The following is an 18,540-nucleotide window of genomic DNA, read 5'->3' on the forward strand; positions in this document are numbered from 1 at the left end:
CCTGTTAATTTATTATATTTTGCTTTACATATTATATTGCCCTGTGGTTTTACTGATTGCTTATTTTAGTTGCTCTGTGTTTTATACCGACACGTACTCATTATATCGCGTCATGTTTTTACTGATGTCTCTTATTAGCACCCTGTCCCTCTGCTGCTGTACTGTCTCACATTTCACAACTTCATGTACATAATTGACTTAAAAAAAAAAAATTATATACATTAAATAATTTGGATTTAAAGACTACCCTCTTTTAATATGTTTAATTATACAGATTTATAATAATAAATAAATGTTTATATTTATATGTAACCAGCTGGTCAGCCAGTGTTTATTCAGGAAACACTGCTGACTGAGCATTAAACTGTTTTACAGCACTGCACTGAATCCACACTCATACAGCGAGAAGGAAACATGATATATGATAACAATAAAATGATTTTAAAAAGTACATAAAAATAAATAACAGGCAGTGATGTCTGTCAAGAATGATACACAGCTATTAAAGCTGCAAAATGACCAAACAGTTAAATAAAGAATAAGTTACAACTAAATCTGCCCTGAGTGAGGTTTATAGAACGACAACATGTAGACAATAAAAACAATAAATAATAATCATATCTGTGAATGAACCAAAGCAGGAACATGCTGTACACAGAAAAGCCCAGTCTCACTCTGAAGTCATCAAAATCTGGTGCTTGGGCGGTGACTTTGACTCTCAGCGTCAGAAACCAACGAAAAGAGGAGTCCTTTAACGTCAGCATGATACGCAGCCGGTCGCCATTATAGTTTAACAGCACTCAGCGGTATCAGAGGAAATGTGGCGGGACAAGGACCAAAGTTAAGGGTGGTGGATGGGTCCAACAACCATGGAGTCTCACCCGGGAGAGTGGTGTTCATGTCCCGTAAGATTCTAAAGCTGAACCCTGTTATTTTAAATGTAACCACGTGTGTGTTGTTGAAGGAGACAAAAAAACATCAGTTGGTGGTGTTGTACTGACATAGTGCTTTTATTTTGAAAGAGACTGTATCAAACTGTACATTTCCTGTGAAAACAGAAGTGTATTTTGAAAACAGACAATGCATGTAACAGGCTGAAGTTGACACGGCGTCCCAGAACGTCAACAACCAACACACCCAGGGTACCTTGGACGTCATATGTGGACGTGGAAAGTCCATGACCAAACGTGGACATGTGACGAGGTCACAGTGAGGATGATGATGGAAATGATCTACAGACACACACCACACAAGGCTGTGTGCTTTCACCAACACTGTACACCAATGACTGCAGGAAAGTATGTGCTAATAATTTTATTTTTAAATTTGCAGACGACACAGCAATTGTGAGTCTTCTGCATAAGGACATGGACTCTTTTGCATATCACGATGAGATCAACACCTTCATTAAGTGGTGTGACAAAAACATCTGGTTTTAAACGTGACAAAGACACAAGAGATGGTTCTTGACCCGAGGCAAGTGACTAGTGACACATTCAGATACTTAGGGGTCCATATTGATAACCTTCTTTGCTGGACAGCACACACTGACAACTTGTGCAACAAACTGCAGCAGAGACTGTGTTTTTGAGACGACGGAGGCTGTACGGGGTTAGCAAGCAGACCATGCTGATTTTTTACAGAGCTATTTTAGAGAAACTCATCAGATATGGAATCACAGCCTGGTATGGCAACCATCAGTGCAACTGAAAAACAGGTTGGCCAATATGCACAAAACAATGCAGATAATAGGTATGAGACAATATGAGTCCACAGAGAATCTGTATAACCAGTCAGTCATGAAACATGCAACAAAAATCTCTTGAGACTCTACTCACCCACTGTCCTCTGAATACAAACTTCTCCCATCAGGAAGAAGATTTCGTATACCAAAGTGCAAAACAAACCGCCTCCAATTATCATTTGTTCCAGCCTCCATTCAGCTGTTGAACAATGTTGAAAACTAGTGCAATAGAGCAACGAGCAACGTGCATTAAACACACGGCACTTCAGCACTCAGCACTTTGTCTTGCACTTTAGACGTCTCTGTATGTTTCTGTGTTGTGATTGTTAAATGTAGTCCATGTCTGTTTCATGTGATAGAACTGTCCCTGTGATGATGTTTTTATCTCGTCCTGTGAAGCAATGAAATGTAGCACTGTGTCCAAGATGAATTTCCCTTAGGGGACAATAAAGTTTACCTTACCTTACCTTACCTTACTTACCTTACCTTACCTTACCTTACTTACCTTACCTTACCTGCTGAATCTGTCAAATTCACCTGTCTTTTTGTAAAGTGTGTGAGTGTTGTGTTAGACTTGTGTGGCTGACCCTAAGCTGTTGTGAGCATTTATACTTGTGCGTGGTGTGTCTGTGTCGCTCTGCAGTTACACCTCCAAAACACTGGACGGCGGCAGTGGTTTCCGTGAAGTGCTGTAGAGTTTAGTTGATTCAAAACACACATTAAACACACATTAAACAACCAGGGACAACAGCAACATTTAACAAAGGTAACGTTACATAATTCAGCTCCATTACAGCTCACAAGGTTCACTGACAGAACAACTGTCTGATACTAAACGCGTTTTCCAAACAAATACAACATGCTAACGTTATTAGCACAAGCCTATGGCATTTTACATTGTATAAATTAGCCTAGCAGCTAGCAGAGATTTGCTCTGCTCATATTTCAGCCAGGATAAATCACACACAGTGTGTGGAGGCTTTATTGTCTTCACAATTTATTGTTTCTTATCTGTGAAATTAAAGTAAATCAAAGCTTTGTTTCCACTGAGGGAAATGGTTTCAGCTCACAGAGACAGACAGGAGGTCTGCGTCACTGTGACGTGGAGTTACATCTCTGGGGAGGGGCACGTCAGGCTACAGCGTGAGGTACGGCGTTGATCCAATGCAGAAGTATAAATCCTGCGTTATGGTGTAAATGAGGTGGTGGATGGTGTGTCTCCTTCCAGCGTTGATGTTCTTTGTCATAAGTTATAAAATAAAGACCAGAGGGACGTTTAACAGACTGAACTAAGTTAAAGCTCATTTACAGAGCTCAGTGCTGACCTGAGGAGTTTCAGGGATAAACATGATCAACATGACTGTGACGGTGTGTGATGAGACATGGATTTGATTTTTAAAGACAGGTGAGGTAGAAGGATGACCTGATGACCTGATGACCTCACCTCACCTGTCAGGCAGTGTCTTATAAACACAGCGTCAGTGTTTCCTTCTGTCAGTCAGACAAGTTCAGCATCATCCAGAGATATGGTGTCTGCATTACAGGATTTCTCCACCAGAGGGCGCTGATAGTCTAATCTGTAAAATGTTGTGAGAAAAGGGAATCCTCAAAGTAATGTGACGGGTGTTTGGACAACTTTGAGAGGATATTTGAAATTTCACACAAATTTTAAAATTAGAGGAAAATAAAATAAATAAAATAATATATACAGCTACTTATATACAAATCCTTTTATATGTGGATGTATCTGAAATTATAATAAACCAATTAGAGGTATTTTTGTCATGGTGAGGGGGAAACGACTGAGTGTGTGTCTGTAGATTATTTTTCATGCCACTTCTTTGTGGTTTGACTTACAGAGGAACGTTTCAGAACATTTCAGAAGAAGATGTCACACTAACAGAAACTGATATATATCTCATCTTTCACAATCCCTATTTCTCATCTGATGAAAGGTACATAATTTACCTGATAGTTATTTAAGCAAAAGATCATATTCATAAAATAATTTGGCTTTAAAGACTACCTTCTTTTGATATCTTTAATAATACAGATTTATAACAATAAAAACAAAATCAAAATACATTTTAAAAATATACACATATGAACACTGGTCTTCCTGTTAATTTATTATATTTTGCTTTACTTATTATTATTATTATTATTATTATTATTTCCCCACTGTAGGACAAATAAAGAATTTTCTTATTTTATCTCATCTCATCTTTTCTTTAAGACACACTTGATTATTGTTGAAAATGTTAAACTTATCAATTTTAAATTGGCAAAAACTGTTAGATTATTTGGACATTCCAGCTTTATTCCATCATTTTTAGCAGATGCTGAAGGTTCTTTCTTTTATCTATATATTTTATTTGTTGTGTAATTTAATTTATTTTTACATTATTTTTATATTGTAAAATACGTTTTCTTCAGCTTTTATAACGATAATCTGGAATGTACAGACTCAATGTATTCAGTGAAGTTTTTTTTTTTTTTCAAAAAAGGAGGAAATATTACAACAATTTTTGAATGCTTTTATTCTGAAGGCAAGTTTACCAAACTTCCGGTAGTTTTCTAACTTGACGCCGGTCACGAACTACACTGCACCGGCGCCTACGCATGACGACATCAGGTATGCGACCAGCTTATTAGCTAGCTGAATGACGGCAACAGTTACCCGAAGGAGCGGAGCTAACGTGAACTTATCCGTTAACGTTACCGGGCCAATCCAAACCTGAAGCACAGAGACAGCTGGTAGGAAACACACATCACCGTGTCCTCGCGCTATATTAGACACCACGACACGTTTCAGTGAATATACGGTCAGTTGTGTTATGTCAACGGTATGTGACCAGCTAGCTCGCTAACCGTTAGCATCGTGCCGTTTGTGGTTCGGAGAACACGTCACGCCAAGCCTCTTTCAAAACTCCGGTAATACAACATGGCCTTGCTTCTGACTGAAACCCTCCGCACGGTAGAACTAAAGTGAAGATGTGTAACGAACTGTCAAGACCCGCTCTTCAATTCGGCACACGTTAAACACACCAAGTAACAGCCTCGTACCGGGTTCGCCCAATGTTCAGATTCCCCCCCGGAATATAAAGTAATTAATGAGTAGCAGTTAACGGTATGTAGCGGCTGTCGTAAATGAGAAATCTGACGTTTAAACTACAATCTGTTGAGATGACTTGCTGCCAGATGAGCCAACTGTGAGCCGAAGCTACCTACAGACATGCAGGCTTCCACCCATGAACTTAATCTCATTTCTACATCTGCTTTCTCCCGCCGATATACAAGGCAGCGTTAAACGGACAGAGTTTTGAAAGGGGATTCGCATGAACTTTATTGTACAAGCAGCTGTACACAAAAGCGAACAGAGCCGGTGTCAGCCTGAGTCCTTATGTTGGTATGCTAGCAGGCTAAGCTAAAAGCAAGCTGCTGATATTTGTTAATGGAAAATAAGTTAAAGTCCAGAGTGAGCTGGCAGCGCTGCTTTGAAACGTCCCACAGCTCTGATTGTCTGCTTACTGCCGGTTTGTTGTGTTATCAGGATTCAAATACCGAGATGGCTAAAGTTAGCTGTCAGGTGTTAGCATTACTAAGACAGTCATGCGGAGTTATACTTAGCCTGAGTTGCTAGAATGTTCTACAAGCTAATGCTAAAGGGGGTTGGCTCAACTGAGTGTGACTGTGTGTTGTGAGGGAGGCAGTGGTGGAAGAAGTATTCACATCCTTCACTGCAGTAACAGTGCTAATATCACACTGAGAGAATCCTCATGTACAAATATCTAAGTATCACATATAATATATAATACAGTTAGTTTAATGCGAAGTAGCAGAAGTAAATTTCATCATGACATATAAAGGGATACTTCGCACATTTTCATGCAGCTCTGTATCCAAACAGTGAGGGCAGTATGTGTCCATGAACTGTGGGAAACCTCTGTCCGTCTAACCAGTGCCCACCACCCACCAACCCCACGGCAAAACTCCGCCAGCATCACTGTCCACAGATGCAGCAGTGTGTCAGCAGCAGCTCCTGCAGAGCTGAGAGGACAGAGGCCAGGCCATCATACATCTATGGGCCGGTCAGGCTTCCTTCGCCAGGCTGACTGACAGCAGACATTTACTGAACTAAAAAAGTTTTCATGTCGGCGCCACGGGATGAAACCAAGTGTTTGTATTTACTGATTCACTGATTTTATTTCCCTGCCACTGTAGCAACTAGTGAGGGAGGTGAATCTGTCGCTCACAGACAGACGGTGGGCTGATCAAGCAGTGACTGCAGTGTTAATAAGATGAACACACGTAGATGCAACGCTCATTAAAAGTCTCGCATGCCAAAGCATAACTCAGCTTTTACTCTGCCTCTGATTGCCTTACCCTGACATTTTCACCCACTGTAATCACCAGTGTTTGTGAACAGGAAGTGGGAACCACACTGTTTCCTGCACAGTGAACATGGAGGCTGAATGAAATAAGATCAAACTAAGCACCACTGATCAAATATAAACCAAGATGCTGTTACTGTGCTGCCTGTTTCTCTCCTCGCATGTTTTCAGGAACATATTTTAGCTTATAGTTTAATGATATCATTTGTTACCAGCTGGTCCAGTGCGGTGCAGTGCATTCTGGTAGTTGTAGGTTTTCTATCCTCGAGCAAAATCAAATGCCACAACCCATTTTCTGTTTTTATCTGGTTCTGAAGCACAGATTTATGAAGTGTTTGTGTCTTTTTACTGCACAGACGGCCCAGTTTTATGAAAAGACCGTCGTTCAGCAGTGAAATTCTTCATGGTGACGTGATAACGTGACCGGCTGACTGTCTTCCTTGTTGTTATTTTCAGGGTCTCTCTCCCTCAGTGACCACAGAGAGGTCTGAGCCTCCATCACCATGACAGACAACAAGCGCCTCGCTTTCTCCATCCTCCAGTTCCTCCATGATCAGCTCCAGTCAGGGAATCTGAGCTCAGGCGCCCAGGAGAGTCTGGAAGGTGAGTCATCAGAGGAAGGACACACGACAAAGACCAGCAGCATGTGACACGCTGTGGAATCACCAGTGTGGTGGTGACACCATTTCTTACTGCGACTAACAGGTTGTGGTAGCACTGCATGACGTATTTCAGTCTGAGGAGGCGGTCACATCTCAGCTGCTGAGTCTGTTGTTTGGTCATGTTTGGGTTGACACAACATCCATGTGATCAGGATCTAACTGAGTGAATTAAGGGTTTATAACGACCTTTTTGTTAAAAGGCGAGACCCTTTTTTGTTTAACAAGGAATAGCCCCCAGGGGCGTCACTGGCTTAGTGGTAGTGCTGCACGATTTGATAAAAATGTGCGATTGCAATTTGAGTGGACAATATCATGATTTGCGATTACGATTACAATATAATTTAAAAAATGGCATCATTAGTCCTCTTGCTTGATTCAGTGTTTCCCCTACATTATATAAGGGGGGCACTGAGCAGAGCGCACTCTGGACACTGTCACATGTGAGCATTTTTGATGATGGCCTCCGTCCAGTCCTTTGGTCTTATCACATTTAACCATAGTTGTCTTTGTTTTTGTTGACGGGCAGTGGCGGCTGGTTTTGAGCCATGACTCCTTCTATTCTGGCTCCCAATAACACAACAAGACAAACACATTTTAACACTCCTATGGAGCCTACAGCCCTGTGGGGGAGAGGCAGCTGCACCTCCAGCTGATAACATGACGTCATCGTGACGTCGGGCCTAAAGGGTCTATAGACTGATTTTGTTTCCTTTTTTTGTGCCCAAATGATCTTTATAGACAGAATCACTGTGACATTGCGCCAACAACAACAGTCATTTCCTGGTAGAAAACTGGCAGTTGTTTTGTGTTTGTGGGGCATGTTCAACCTTAAAACATTGTGCACCGCTTTGTTAAGTTTTCCAAGCCACAACATGTTCACCGAAACAGTGTGAAACAGGCTTTGAGGTATGTTCTCTCTTGTTCTCTGCTCTCTCTTCTTGTTTGGTGGGTGTGTCAGAGATGTAAGCCAATGAGCAGCGACATGTTTATAAACCAAATTCTGAAAGATCTTTACCTACTGTACATTTATTGTTTTTATTCCACACACGCTCTGAGTCCACTCAGAGGGCTGAAAAGGACCATGTGTGAAAACACCCTAAAAGGACTCTGATCAGGACATGTCAAACTGTGATACTTACTAAGGTATAAACCTCGTCCCAACAGTTTCAACCTATTTTGCTGCTGAAAAACCCAAATCAAAGATGTGTGAAGTAAAGAGGAGACGGTCAGCAGCACTTGTAGCCTTGGTGTCTTTACTCGATGAATGACTCTGATGTGTTCTCTGATTGTTAAACGTGACTTTTCTCTTTGTTGGTCTCGTCATAGTTTCCTCAGTGTGTCAATAAAGTGAGTTTGTCGTTCTGCAGTTGCTGTCCAGTGTTTGGAGACAGCGTTTGAAGTCTCGACTGACGACCAGAGCCTCGCCGTCCCCATGACGTTACCAGAGATCTTCGCCTCAGCCACAGCCAAGGTGAACGAGCCTGGTTAGAAGTGTTTCTGGGATATTTATGTGGACATGTTGAAGTATTTTGAGGCAGTGATGACTGACTTACAGTGTTTGTGTGCATGTTGCAGCTCCCGTCTGAGTCTCGGGTCAACAACAACTCCTCTCCACAACCTCCAAACTCCCTCACTGAGGAACAGAGAGCCGAGGCCGAGACTCTCAAAACTGATGGTGAGGAGGAAACTCTTCCTCGCTGCCTCACCCAGACGTCTTTAAAGAGGCTGCTGATGTCTTTGGTTTCTCTCCTGGATTGAATTTGTCAGTATTGAGGTGATGTGTTTTGATGTGCAGGTAACGACCAAATGAAGGTGGAGAACTTTGCAGCTGCTGTCGAGTTTTACTCAAAGGCCATCGCCATCAACCCTCAGAACGCCGTCTATTACTGCAACAGGTTAGTGGGTCATCAGCACTTCGTCATCAGCAGGGCTCCAAGTACTACGGTATGGTAGTGCATGTAAAATCTGAGCCGTGCTCAGGTTTCTCAGCTTGACGTGCACCGGGTACAGCCGCCAACTCATGATTGATCATAAGAGCCTGATAACTGATGCTTTTCTCACACTCTCACGCCACACGTCCATTTTCTTACGCAGTGGAAAACATGTTTATAACTGAAAGCTTTGCGACTTAAAAGAAGGACACAGACAGAGCAGCACAGCGCGACAGCGGCACCATAAACTCTGTGGTCAGTCCGGTGGCAGCTGCCGCACTGCATCGTGGTGAAGTTAGTTTGAGTATTCAACAGACGTTCGCTCTGGACTCAGCGGCTTCTTCTTCCTCAGTTTCAGCTGATGTTGTCTGAAGCCTTCTTCATGCTGCCTTCATATTTTTACACAGAACCAAATGACGGCATCACGTTGCTGCAGTGTGTGATTTTAGTCAACATGCCAGCATCACGGAATCAAAAGAAGCGCAGCGAGCGTGATGTAGATCGGCAACGAGACAAAACCGTTGTAGAACATTAGAGAGAAAAGTGTCAGCGGTGTGAACTGGCCGGTCTGAGCTTGACTCAAACCGGCTGATGATGTCACCTGACACTCAGCTGGTTTTAAAGCACGTCACCTGTTTCAACAGCCAATCAGCTTGTAGTGAAGTCAGCTGATCAAGTCAAAATGACCACAGACGGCGTGTTGGCTCGCTGCAGCAGGTGCTCCGTCCCCACAGAGCCCTCTGTTTCCGTCCTCACGGTGTGCCGGTGTCAGACGGTGGGTCGCTGCTGCTGCTGGCTGTATGTGCTTATGCCCCGCCCACACACACATTGTCACTGACTGATGAATTGGCGCTGGTTATTTATATTATTGTGGTGTACTGATTATGAATACAGTCCATCTGATGCTGGTTTTGTTTCATCACTGTAGCCAGTATCTCACTATCACTATCCTCATTCAGATTTTAAGAAGCTACAAATTATATTCAGCCACAAAATAAGTCTGAAAAGCTGCAAATCAGAACGAAGCACAGAGAGTCGTTGACTAGAGATGATACGCCGTCTCATGGTGGTCACTTCCTGTCAACGTTACAGATCAGAAGCGCAGAGAGTCGTTGACTAGAGATGATACGCCGTCTCATGGTGGTCACTTCCTGTCAACGTTACAGATCAGAAGCGCAGAGAGTCGTTGACTAGAGATGATACGCCGTCTCATGGTGGTCACTTCCTGTCAGCGTTACAGATCAGAAGCGCAGAGAGTCGTTGACTAGAGATGATACGCCGTCTCATGGTGGTCACTTCCTGTCGACGTTACAGATCAGAAGCGCAGAGAGTTGTTGACTAGAGATGATACGCCGTCTCATGGTGGTCACTTCCTGTCGACGTTACAGATCAGAAGCGCAGAGAGTTGTTGACTAGAGATGATACGCCGTCTCATGGCGGTCACTTCCTGTCAGCGTTACAGATCAGAAGCACAGAGAGTCGTTGACTAGAGATGATACGCCGTCTCATGGCGGTCACTTCCTGTCGACGTTACAGATCAGAAGCACAGAGAGTCGTTGACTAGAGATGATACGCCGTCTCATGGCGGTCACTTCCTGTCAGCGTTACAGATCAGAAGTACAGAGAGTCGTTGACTAGAGATGATACGCCGTCTCATGGTGGTCACTTCCTGTCAGCGTTACAGATCAGAAGCGCAGAGAGTCGTTGACTAGAGATGATACGCCGTCTCATGGTGGTCACTTCCTGTCAGCGTTACAGATCAGAAGCACAGAGAGTCGTTGACTAGAGATGATACGCCGTCTCATGGTGGTCACTTCCTGTCAGCGTTACAGATCAGAAGCACAGAGAGTTGTTGACTAGAGATGATACGCCGTCTCATGGTGGTCACTTCCTGTCAGCGTTACAGATCAGAAGCACAGAGAGTCGTTGACTAGAGATGATACGCCGTCTCATGGCGGTCACTTCCTGTCAGCGTTACAGATCAGAAGCACAGAGAGTTGTTGACTAGAGATGATACGCCGTCTCATGGTGGTCACTTCCTGTCAGCGTTACAGATCAGAAGCACAGAGAGTCGTTGACTAGAGATGATACGCCGTCTCATGATGGTCACTTCCTGTCAACGTTACAGATCAGAACTGGGCATAACACAACAGCAGCCTCTAGAGCAGGGGTAGGCAACCTGTGGCTCTTCAGCCCCTGTCCAGTGGCTCCTTGAGCCTTTGAGAAAAGAAGTCTGTGGAAATTCATTCTATGAATCAAATGTTGCTGAACCTCGATAGCAGTGGCTGGTTAGCTATGGATGCCAAATCCAAAAAAGTAAATTGAATAAAATAGAGAATGTAGTAGTGCGTGGACAGATTTGTTTGCTCTCACTGCCAGCTCTGCAAAATTTAAGTACCAGATAATTATTAATAGTGCCCTGCACAGTGGCCACCTTGTGGTAAAACATATGAATGAATGCTTATTTAGACCATAAGTATACGCTAATTTAGACTTAATAGGCTATTTACCTTGATTATAAGGCTCAAACATGTTTTGCGGCTCCACACAGATTTTTTCAAATTATTCTTGGTCAAAAATGGCTCATTTAATGGCAAAGGTTGCAGACCCCTGCCCTAGAGTGACATACAAACACACGCTTCAGCTGCTTTTTATAAACAATAACAATGACATCACATGTCAGTAACATCATTTAGTGTCCCTGTTATATGACGGCTGATCGCGTCCTGTGCTCGGAGGGTGAGGAGCTCCTTTTCACTGTTTGGGGACATTTTCAGCTGCTGTTCTTCTTCTTGAGTTAGCTGCTAACTTCTTTCTAGCTGCTTTTTAAATATCCAGGTGGCGGGCCGCACACACAAGGCGTCGTCAAAACGTCACACTGCTGGCTGTCCCTTTTATGTAGACGCTGTTCTGGTGCTGTTGCTGACTGAAAGCTGAGACAGAAATTATCATTTAAAAATGAGACTAAACTGTGTTATTGTGTGTGTGTGTGTGTGTGTGTGTGTGTGTGTGTGTGTGTGTTGCAGGGCTGCAGCGTACAGTAAACTGGGGAACTATGCTGGAGCGGTGCAGGACTGTGAACAGGCCATCAGCATCGACCCAAACTACAGCAAAGCCTACGGGAGGATGGGGTAAGACAGCCAGCGTTCTCTCCCACAGTCACTGAACACAGCAGCAGTGTACGCTGCATCAGAGCAGCTGCTGCTTTCTGAATTCACTCTGTTTACAGCCTCTTCTCTGCTGAGGAGCAGCAGCTTTTTCTTCAGTTGGCACCTCCAGGCTTCTGTAAATCTTCTTGTCAGAGTGTACAAGATTAAAGATGGAAAGATATTGTCTGATCCTTGTGGACTAATAAGATCTGGAAGTGTACAGGACAAACTGTCTCTGTTAGAAAATGAGATGAATTTGTCAGATGTCACTGAAGTGTTGTGTGTTTTCAGCCAAGAGCAACAGCAGTAAAACGATTAATTGATTCATATTTTAAAGAGTCTCCTGATTATAGACGTCTGTCTGTGTCGCTGTGTTTCGTCTGGCTCTCCTTATCAAAGGGACAGTTCACCCCAAAATCAAAAACACATTTTTCCTCGAGTGCTGTTCACCTGTTAGATAGTTTTGGTGTGAGTTGCAGAGTGTTGGTGGTATCAGCTGTACAGCTGAAACTGTCAGAAGTAACTAAACTACACCCTCCAATCGTATCACCACCCAGAAGGCAGCATGTAACCACTCATGGATGAGAGGCTCGTGACAGCGTGAGATGTAAACCTTAATGGCGTCCTCCTCAGCTGAGCTGTAATGTTGACATGAGCTAGCAGTAGATGCACGCTTCCTTCAGTGTGGTGATACGGTTGGTAGGTGTAGTTCAGATGAGAGAAAATAGCTCCTACATGAAGCTGCTCACACTGACGTCTCTGGTAGAGCTGCCTCCTCAAAGTCATCAGTCAGAGGCCCCTCGGTCGACTGGGACTGCTTCAAGTCTACCAGTCTTTTTTTTAATTCTTCTTTTTGTTTTTCACCCATCAGTGTGCAGTGTACTTCTGGGGACGCCCCCAGGTTTTGCTACAGAGTGAGCACTCTTCACTTTTACGCTCCTCTTTGGAACAAGCAGCTGCAGACACAGAGGCTTTGCCTGGTCAGACTCTGACATCACATTATCGTCTTTCTTCTGCTCGGAGGTCGTGAATTTACAGCTCACAGCATCGTAATACGACACCGCCTCTGGCTTTTGTTTGAAATCTGGTGTCCGCAAAAAATCTAGTCGCACATTTCTAATCTATTGTTAGCGTAGTTGGCTTGTTTACTATATAATGTGAATGTTGCTGTCACACTAAACATTCGCTGAACTCTGAAACTCTACGTGTAAAAAAGGAACAAATAGTTAAGTATTCAAATTGAACAGTCAAATCTGAGTCCTGATGCGTTCACTGTCCTCTCTCTGTGTCGTTGTGTTTCAGTTTGGCTCTGGCCAGCCTCAACAAACACACAGAAGCAGTGAGTTACTATAAGAAAGCTCTGGAGCTCGACCCCGACAACGACACCTACAAAACCAACCTGAAGATCGCCGAGGAGAAGATGGAGACGTCCAGTCCAGTAAGAACACCAGAGAAGAAGAAGGAGGTTGTTGTGACCAGTGTTGCAGTGATGAGTCTGTTCTTATACTCTCTGTTTGTCTTTCTGTCAGACAGCAGGGATGGGTGGAGTCGATCTGGCCGGTCTGCTCAGTAACCCCGGCTTCATGAACATGGTGAGATCTCAATGCTGATTGGCTATCGCGGTGCAAAATGGTTGCTTAGGTTCAGATTTTTCAACTCTTGCGAATGAGAGTATGACGCTAAATTCTTTCTCCATTTGCGCTGCTTTTGTGTCTTCACATCGACTTCACATGTAATTCACTTGCGCAGATTGTTTTATTTGAGGGTCGCCCTGTGTGAACACGTGAGGGGCGCGCTGTGTGAACACGTGAGGGGCGCGCTGTGTGAACACGTGAGGGTCGCGCTGTGGGTCGAGCTCTTCTTCTGGATGTGACTAAATAATAGAAACACCTCACTGTAAGTCAGTGGTTAGAGGTTAGAGAGCTGGTGACTGAGCAATTCTACTTCAATCCGGCTCTGTTTTTAATGTCTTATTTTGGGACCTCTTCTTGTACATCCTGTGCTCAGTGAGCCTGAATAAAGTTTTATTGAATATGTGTCCATGTGTCTCCCTGCAGGCGTCCTCTCTGATGAACAATCCTCAGGTTCAGCAGCTGTAAGTTCATCTGACTTTCTCTCCGTCAGTTTCTCCCTCTCTGGGTTTTTGAGGTTAACTTCCTGTCTCCTCCCTCTCATCCAGGATGTCGGGGATGATGTCAGGGGCGTACGGTGGGATGCCTGGAGGAGGAGGAGGAGGCGGCCTAGGAGGAGGAGGAGGCGGCCTAGGAGGAGGAGGAGGAGGCCTAGGAGGAGGTGCAGCGCCCCCCGGAGCTGCTGCAGCTGGAGATTTATCAGGACTGATCCAAGCGTACGTACTGCAGCAGAGGGTTCATAATATGACATCATTATTTCTTACCGTTAAGTTCCCAGAGACACGTGAAGGATGACACGCTTCTTTGTTGTTTAGCTTGTTTATTTTGAGCTTCTCTCGCCGAGTTAAAACGTGATGATGTCATAACAGACCTTTTCCTGACATTAAGTTCACACATCCTGAGGTGTGTACCACCAGGTGAGATCAGTGTGTCACGACAGCGGCTCTGTTTTAACCTGGATGGATCACCATGGTAACTGCTGCTGCAGACCTGAACTGGTCAGGATCAGTTTGTGTTCAGAGCTTTAGCTCCGAATCAGCTAAAACAAAAAAGAAAACCGCATTTCGCTGATTGGCTCTTTTGGAAATGGCGTCACTCAGATGCGTTAGTCTTTGAGTGAAACAGATTCTTACCTGAGAGAATCCCATAAATGTGCTTGAGTCGTAACGTTACATCAGTAATGCTACAGAACGAAGCCGTGCACTTACAGTCGAGCTGACTGAATGCATCGTGTTGTGTTGTGTTTTTTTTGTTTGTTTGTTTTTTTTAAAATTTTTTTATTTACACGGGAACCTACAATATATCAGTGATGCGGAATATTGCTACGCAGGTGAAGGCCGGAGCCATTATGTTTTCGGTTTGTCCGTCAGTACGCACATACAGTCCGTCTCATCCTTGTGAACATCTCAAGAACGCCTCAAAGGAATTTCTTCAAATTCAGCACAGATGTCCACCTGGACCCAGCAGTGAACTGATGAGAATTTGGTGGTCAGAGGTCAAGGTCATTGTGACCTTGCATCTGTCCCATTCTTGTGAACATGATATCTCAACAACATTTTCGGGAAATTTTATTTTGTTGCGCCTCCAAATGGTCAGTCAGCAGTGGGGTTTCTGAAGTGCTGTGAAGTTTGACTGATTAAAAACACATGAGTCATGGCTTATTCACATCAAACGCAGTACACAAATCAGCTTCACTATAACTCGCAGCATTCACAGACAAACACTTGTCTTTATCTGGACACATTTTCCCCACAAATACAACATGCTAACATTATTAGCACAAGCCTATGGCATTTTACATTGTATAAATTAGCCTAGCAGCTAGCAGAGATTTGCTCTGCTCATATTTCAGCCAGGATAAATCACACACAGTGTGTGGAGGCTTTATTGTCTTCACAATTTATTGTTTCTTATCTGTGAAATTAAAGTAAATCAAAGCTTTGTTTCCACTGAGGGAAATGGTTTCAGCTCACAGAGACAGACAGGAGGTCTGCGTCACTGTGACGTGTTGTTGCGTGTAGGGGACACATCTACGCAGAGCCGTCACTGTAGGAACAGGGTCAGCTCAACACAGTAGTATAAATCCCGCTTTACTGAACGACTGAAAGTGTTTGTAGTGTTCTCTGGTCCCAGGTAGCATTACACAGATATACTTCACTAAATTAATCAGGAGTACTGCTGCAGTATCATTGTAATTGTACCATAACGTTAGATTGACTCTGACGTGCTGAAGTCTGTTTCAAACTGCTGGTAAAGTTCAGCGCATAGAACCATGATTAGAATATTGGTGAGAACATTGGTGTTTATCACAGATAATATTCAGTAAAATTCATTTCACTTTGATTTGTCCAAAAACTAAAGTGATTTCCCCGTCTCTGCCATCATGGGGCAGTGTCGGTAAACTTAATGCTGTTGTTGAGTTTAAATCTGCTGCGTCAGGTTTTAAGTTTCAGAGCTGCACAGTGAGCAGCTGTCACGTTAGAAATAAACAGAGTGACATGATAAATATATGAACTTGTGAATTCACACAATCATTTTCTGCCAGATTTCCTCTCTTGCCTTTTTTGAAGCAACACTCAGTCTGTTTCCATGACGACAGAGAAAATGGATTTATTAAAATCCCTGTAAACATGTCAGTGTGAGTGAAATGGTCCTGCAGTGAATGTGTCACAGTGGGACTAACACACCCAGGTCATGTGACTCCTGCATGTATACAGTCAATCAGAGCCAAACTGGCCGAGGCGCTCTGAGCATGCTCCACAGTTTCCGCCCCGGGCTTTGACCCGGAAGTCCAATAGCATTAAATGTGTAAGAGAAGAAGAAGCCGGTAACAACATGGAGAAATCTACATCCAGAGCCGTGACTTTTTGGACGCACCAAATGTACAGAGCTGTAAAGTTGTCCACCATGGTAGCAGTTAGCTGCTAGCTAACCGTAGCTAACTTGTTTGTCCATTGTTTGGTCTGTGACGTAATAGGTCAACAGGAAAAAGGTCCAATACTAACAAGCTGAAAGGGGGCATATCTCCACCTATCGTAGAGGAGTCGCACATACTTGGCTCAATAACAGACGAGTCCTGTGGTACATCAAATCCACCCTCGAGGGTTCCTAGTTTTAGATTCCTGGGAACCCACATCAGCGAGGACCTCAAGTGGACTGTAAACACTGCTGTGGTGAAAAAGGCCCAACAGAGACCAGACTTCCTCAGGAGTCTTTCTACAGCTCAGTGAAGAGCATCTTGACGTACTGCGTCACGGCCTGGTGTGGGGACTGTTCAGCTGCAGGCAGGACAGCTCTCCAGAGGGCGGTCAACACAGCACAAGAATTATTGGACCCCCCCGACCCCCTCTGGAAGACGCTACAGGGCCCTGAAATGCTGCAGCTCCAGATTAAGGAACAATTTTTGCCCCACAGCCAAACACAATCTGAACTCTCCCATCACCCCATCACCACCACAATAATTTGAAACTGCACCATTGACAGATGTACAAGAACTGCATCAGCACTTTATCTTGTCCTGTTTGTAGCACCTTATTGCTCCTATTTTATCTTTATCCTATTTAAATGTGTCGGTATGTGAGCGTGTTGAGTGAATGACACAGTTTTCTTTTATGAGAGAAAGCAAATCTCTTTGTGTCTGAACACGCAGTGACAATAAGGTGTTAATTCACCCCCTCCTGTGCTTGTATACTGGGACAAGGACAGAGGACCAATTAAACGGCCCTCTGCTCATGTCGGCCTGTAGAACGATACATAACGAGTTGTGAGGTTGATGCATCGGTGGTGTTTGTGTTGCAGAGGTCAGCAGTTTGCTCAGCAGATGCAGCAGCAGAACCCCGAACTCATCGAACAGCTGAGGAGTCAAATCCGCAACCGAACGCCCAGCGCTGGAAACGAGGAGCAGCCATGACACTCAGATACAGTAAATGTTTATTAATATAACCTGATAGAAAATAACTATCCTAAATATATGAGGTCATACTGGGAAGATATTAATGCAGCTGTTTCCTAAATACCTGCTGTGTGAACGAATGGAATGAAATGTCCAAAAATGGTATTAAAATGTTCAGATTTATTATTATTAAAAAAAAAAAAAAAAAAAGTTAATTAAATGTCTGGAAAAGAAAAAACTGCTAAAATGTCCCACATGACTGATGTTTCACTTCCTGTCTGTGTTTCAGGTTGGACATGTTTGTGTGTGAAGAAGAAGAGGAAGAGTTGATTTGAGTCATTTCTAACTCGAAGGACTAAAAGGAAGTTTTTTGTTTTTTTTTTCCCCATCACTGAATAATTCCTGCACGAGAGAACGAGGAGCTTCATTCAGTCACCAAAAACTACAAACACCCACTTCCTGCGGCTCTGTGTGGTTTTTAGGAAGAACATTTTGACTTTAACACTTTGATATCAAACACAGATGAATTCTAATAAATCAATAAATCAATAATTCTCTAATAGGAACCTGTTAAAGAGAACTTTCTTCTTAAAACTACACAGTGTAACTTTAAATGTGTTTGTCCAGGACCTGTGTGTGTGTGTGTGTGTGTGTGTGTGTGTGTGTGTGTGTGTGTGTGTGTGTGTGTGTGTGTGTGTGTGTGTGTGTGTGTCAGGTTGAGCTGTGAGGAGGCAGAGAACTGTTCAAACACAGTCTGACAATTAAAAAGAGCATCTCAACATTTTACACCCTCCTCCCGTGTGACGTCTGCTCATTATTCACTTTCCACTTACTTAGTTTATTCATATTTATTTTCTGTGCCTCTGCGTCTGTGATAGCCGTGGCCGGAGGTCTTAGGTTGCTGGTGTCCATATGCCTGTATGTCTGTCTCATTCTCAAGAACGCCTTCAGGGAATTTCTTAAAATTTGGCACAAACGTTCACACAAGCCTCGTTTCCACCGAGCAGTTCAGTTCAGTTCAGTTCAGTTTGGAGTTGTTTCTGTCTCCACAGTGAAAGTTGTGGATGGTCCCAACAGAAGCGTTCCTTAGCGTCCCCATGTTTGGTCCCCCCTCTGTTGGGGTACCTAGCACACAGA

General features: G+C 43.6%; 1 protein-coding gene across 1 annotated transcript; it reads left to right on the plus strand.

Annotated features, from left to right (window-relative positions):
• Nucleotides 1-4,363: 4,363 nt before the first annotated feature.
• sgta (small glutamine rich tetratricopeptide repeat co-chaperone alpha) lies at nucleotides 4,364-18,196 on the plus strand. The gene is made up of 12 exons (XM_049588273.1): nucleotides 4,364-4,501; nucleotides 6,595-6,741; nucleotides 8,168-8,271; nucleotides 8,376-8,475; nucleotides 8,596-8,695; nucleotides 11,758-11,862; nucleotides 13,183-13,318; nucleotides 13,410-13,472; nucleotides 13,938-13,975; nucleotides 14,060-14,227; nucleotides 17,310-17,433; nucleotides 17,693-18,196. The coding sequence occupies exons 2-11, from the start codon at nucleotides 6,642-6,644 to the stop codon at nucleotides 17,419-17,421; spliced, it is 1,026 nt and encodes a 341-aa protein (XP_049444230.1). The 5' UTR covers nucleotides 4,364-4,501; nucleotides 6,595-6,641; the 3' UTR covers nucleotides 17,422-17,433; nucleotides 17,693-18,196.
• The last annotated feature ends 344 nt before the right edge of the window (nucleotides 18,197-18,540 follow it).

This window comes from Epinephelus fuscoguttatus, linkage group LG10 (genome assembly GCF_011397635.1).
Source record: "Epinephelus fuscoguttatus linkage group LG10, E.fuscoguttatus.final_Chr_v1".
Taxonomy (NCBI): Eukaryota; Metazoa; Chordata; class Actinopteri; order Perciformes; family Serranidae; genus Epinephelus; species Epinephelus fuscoguttatus.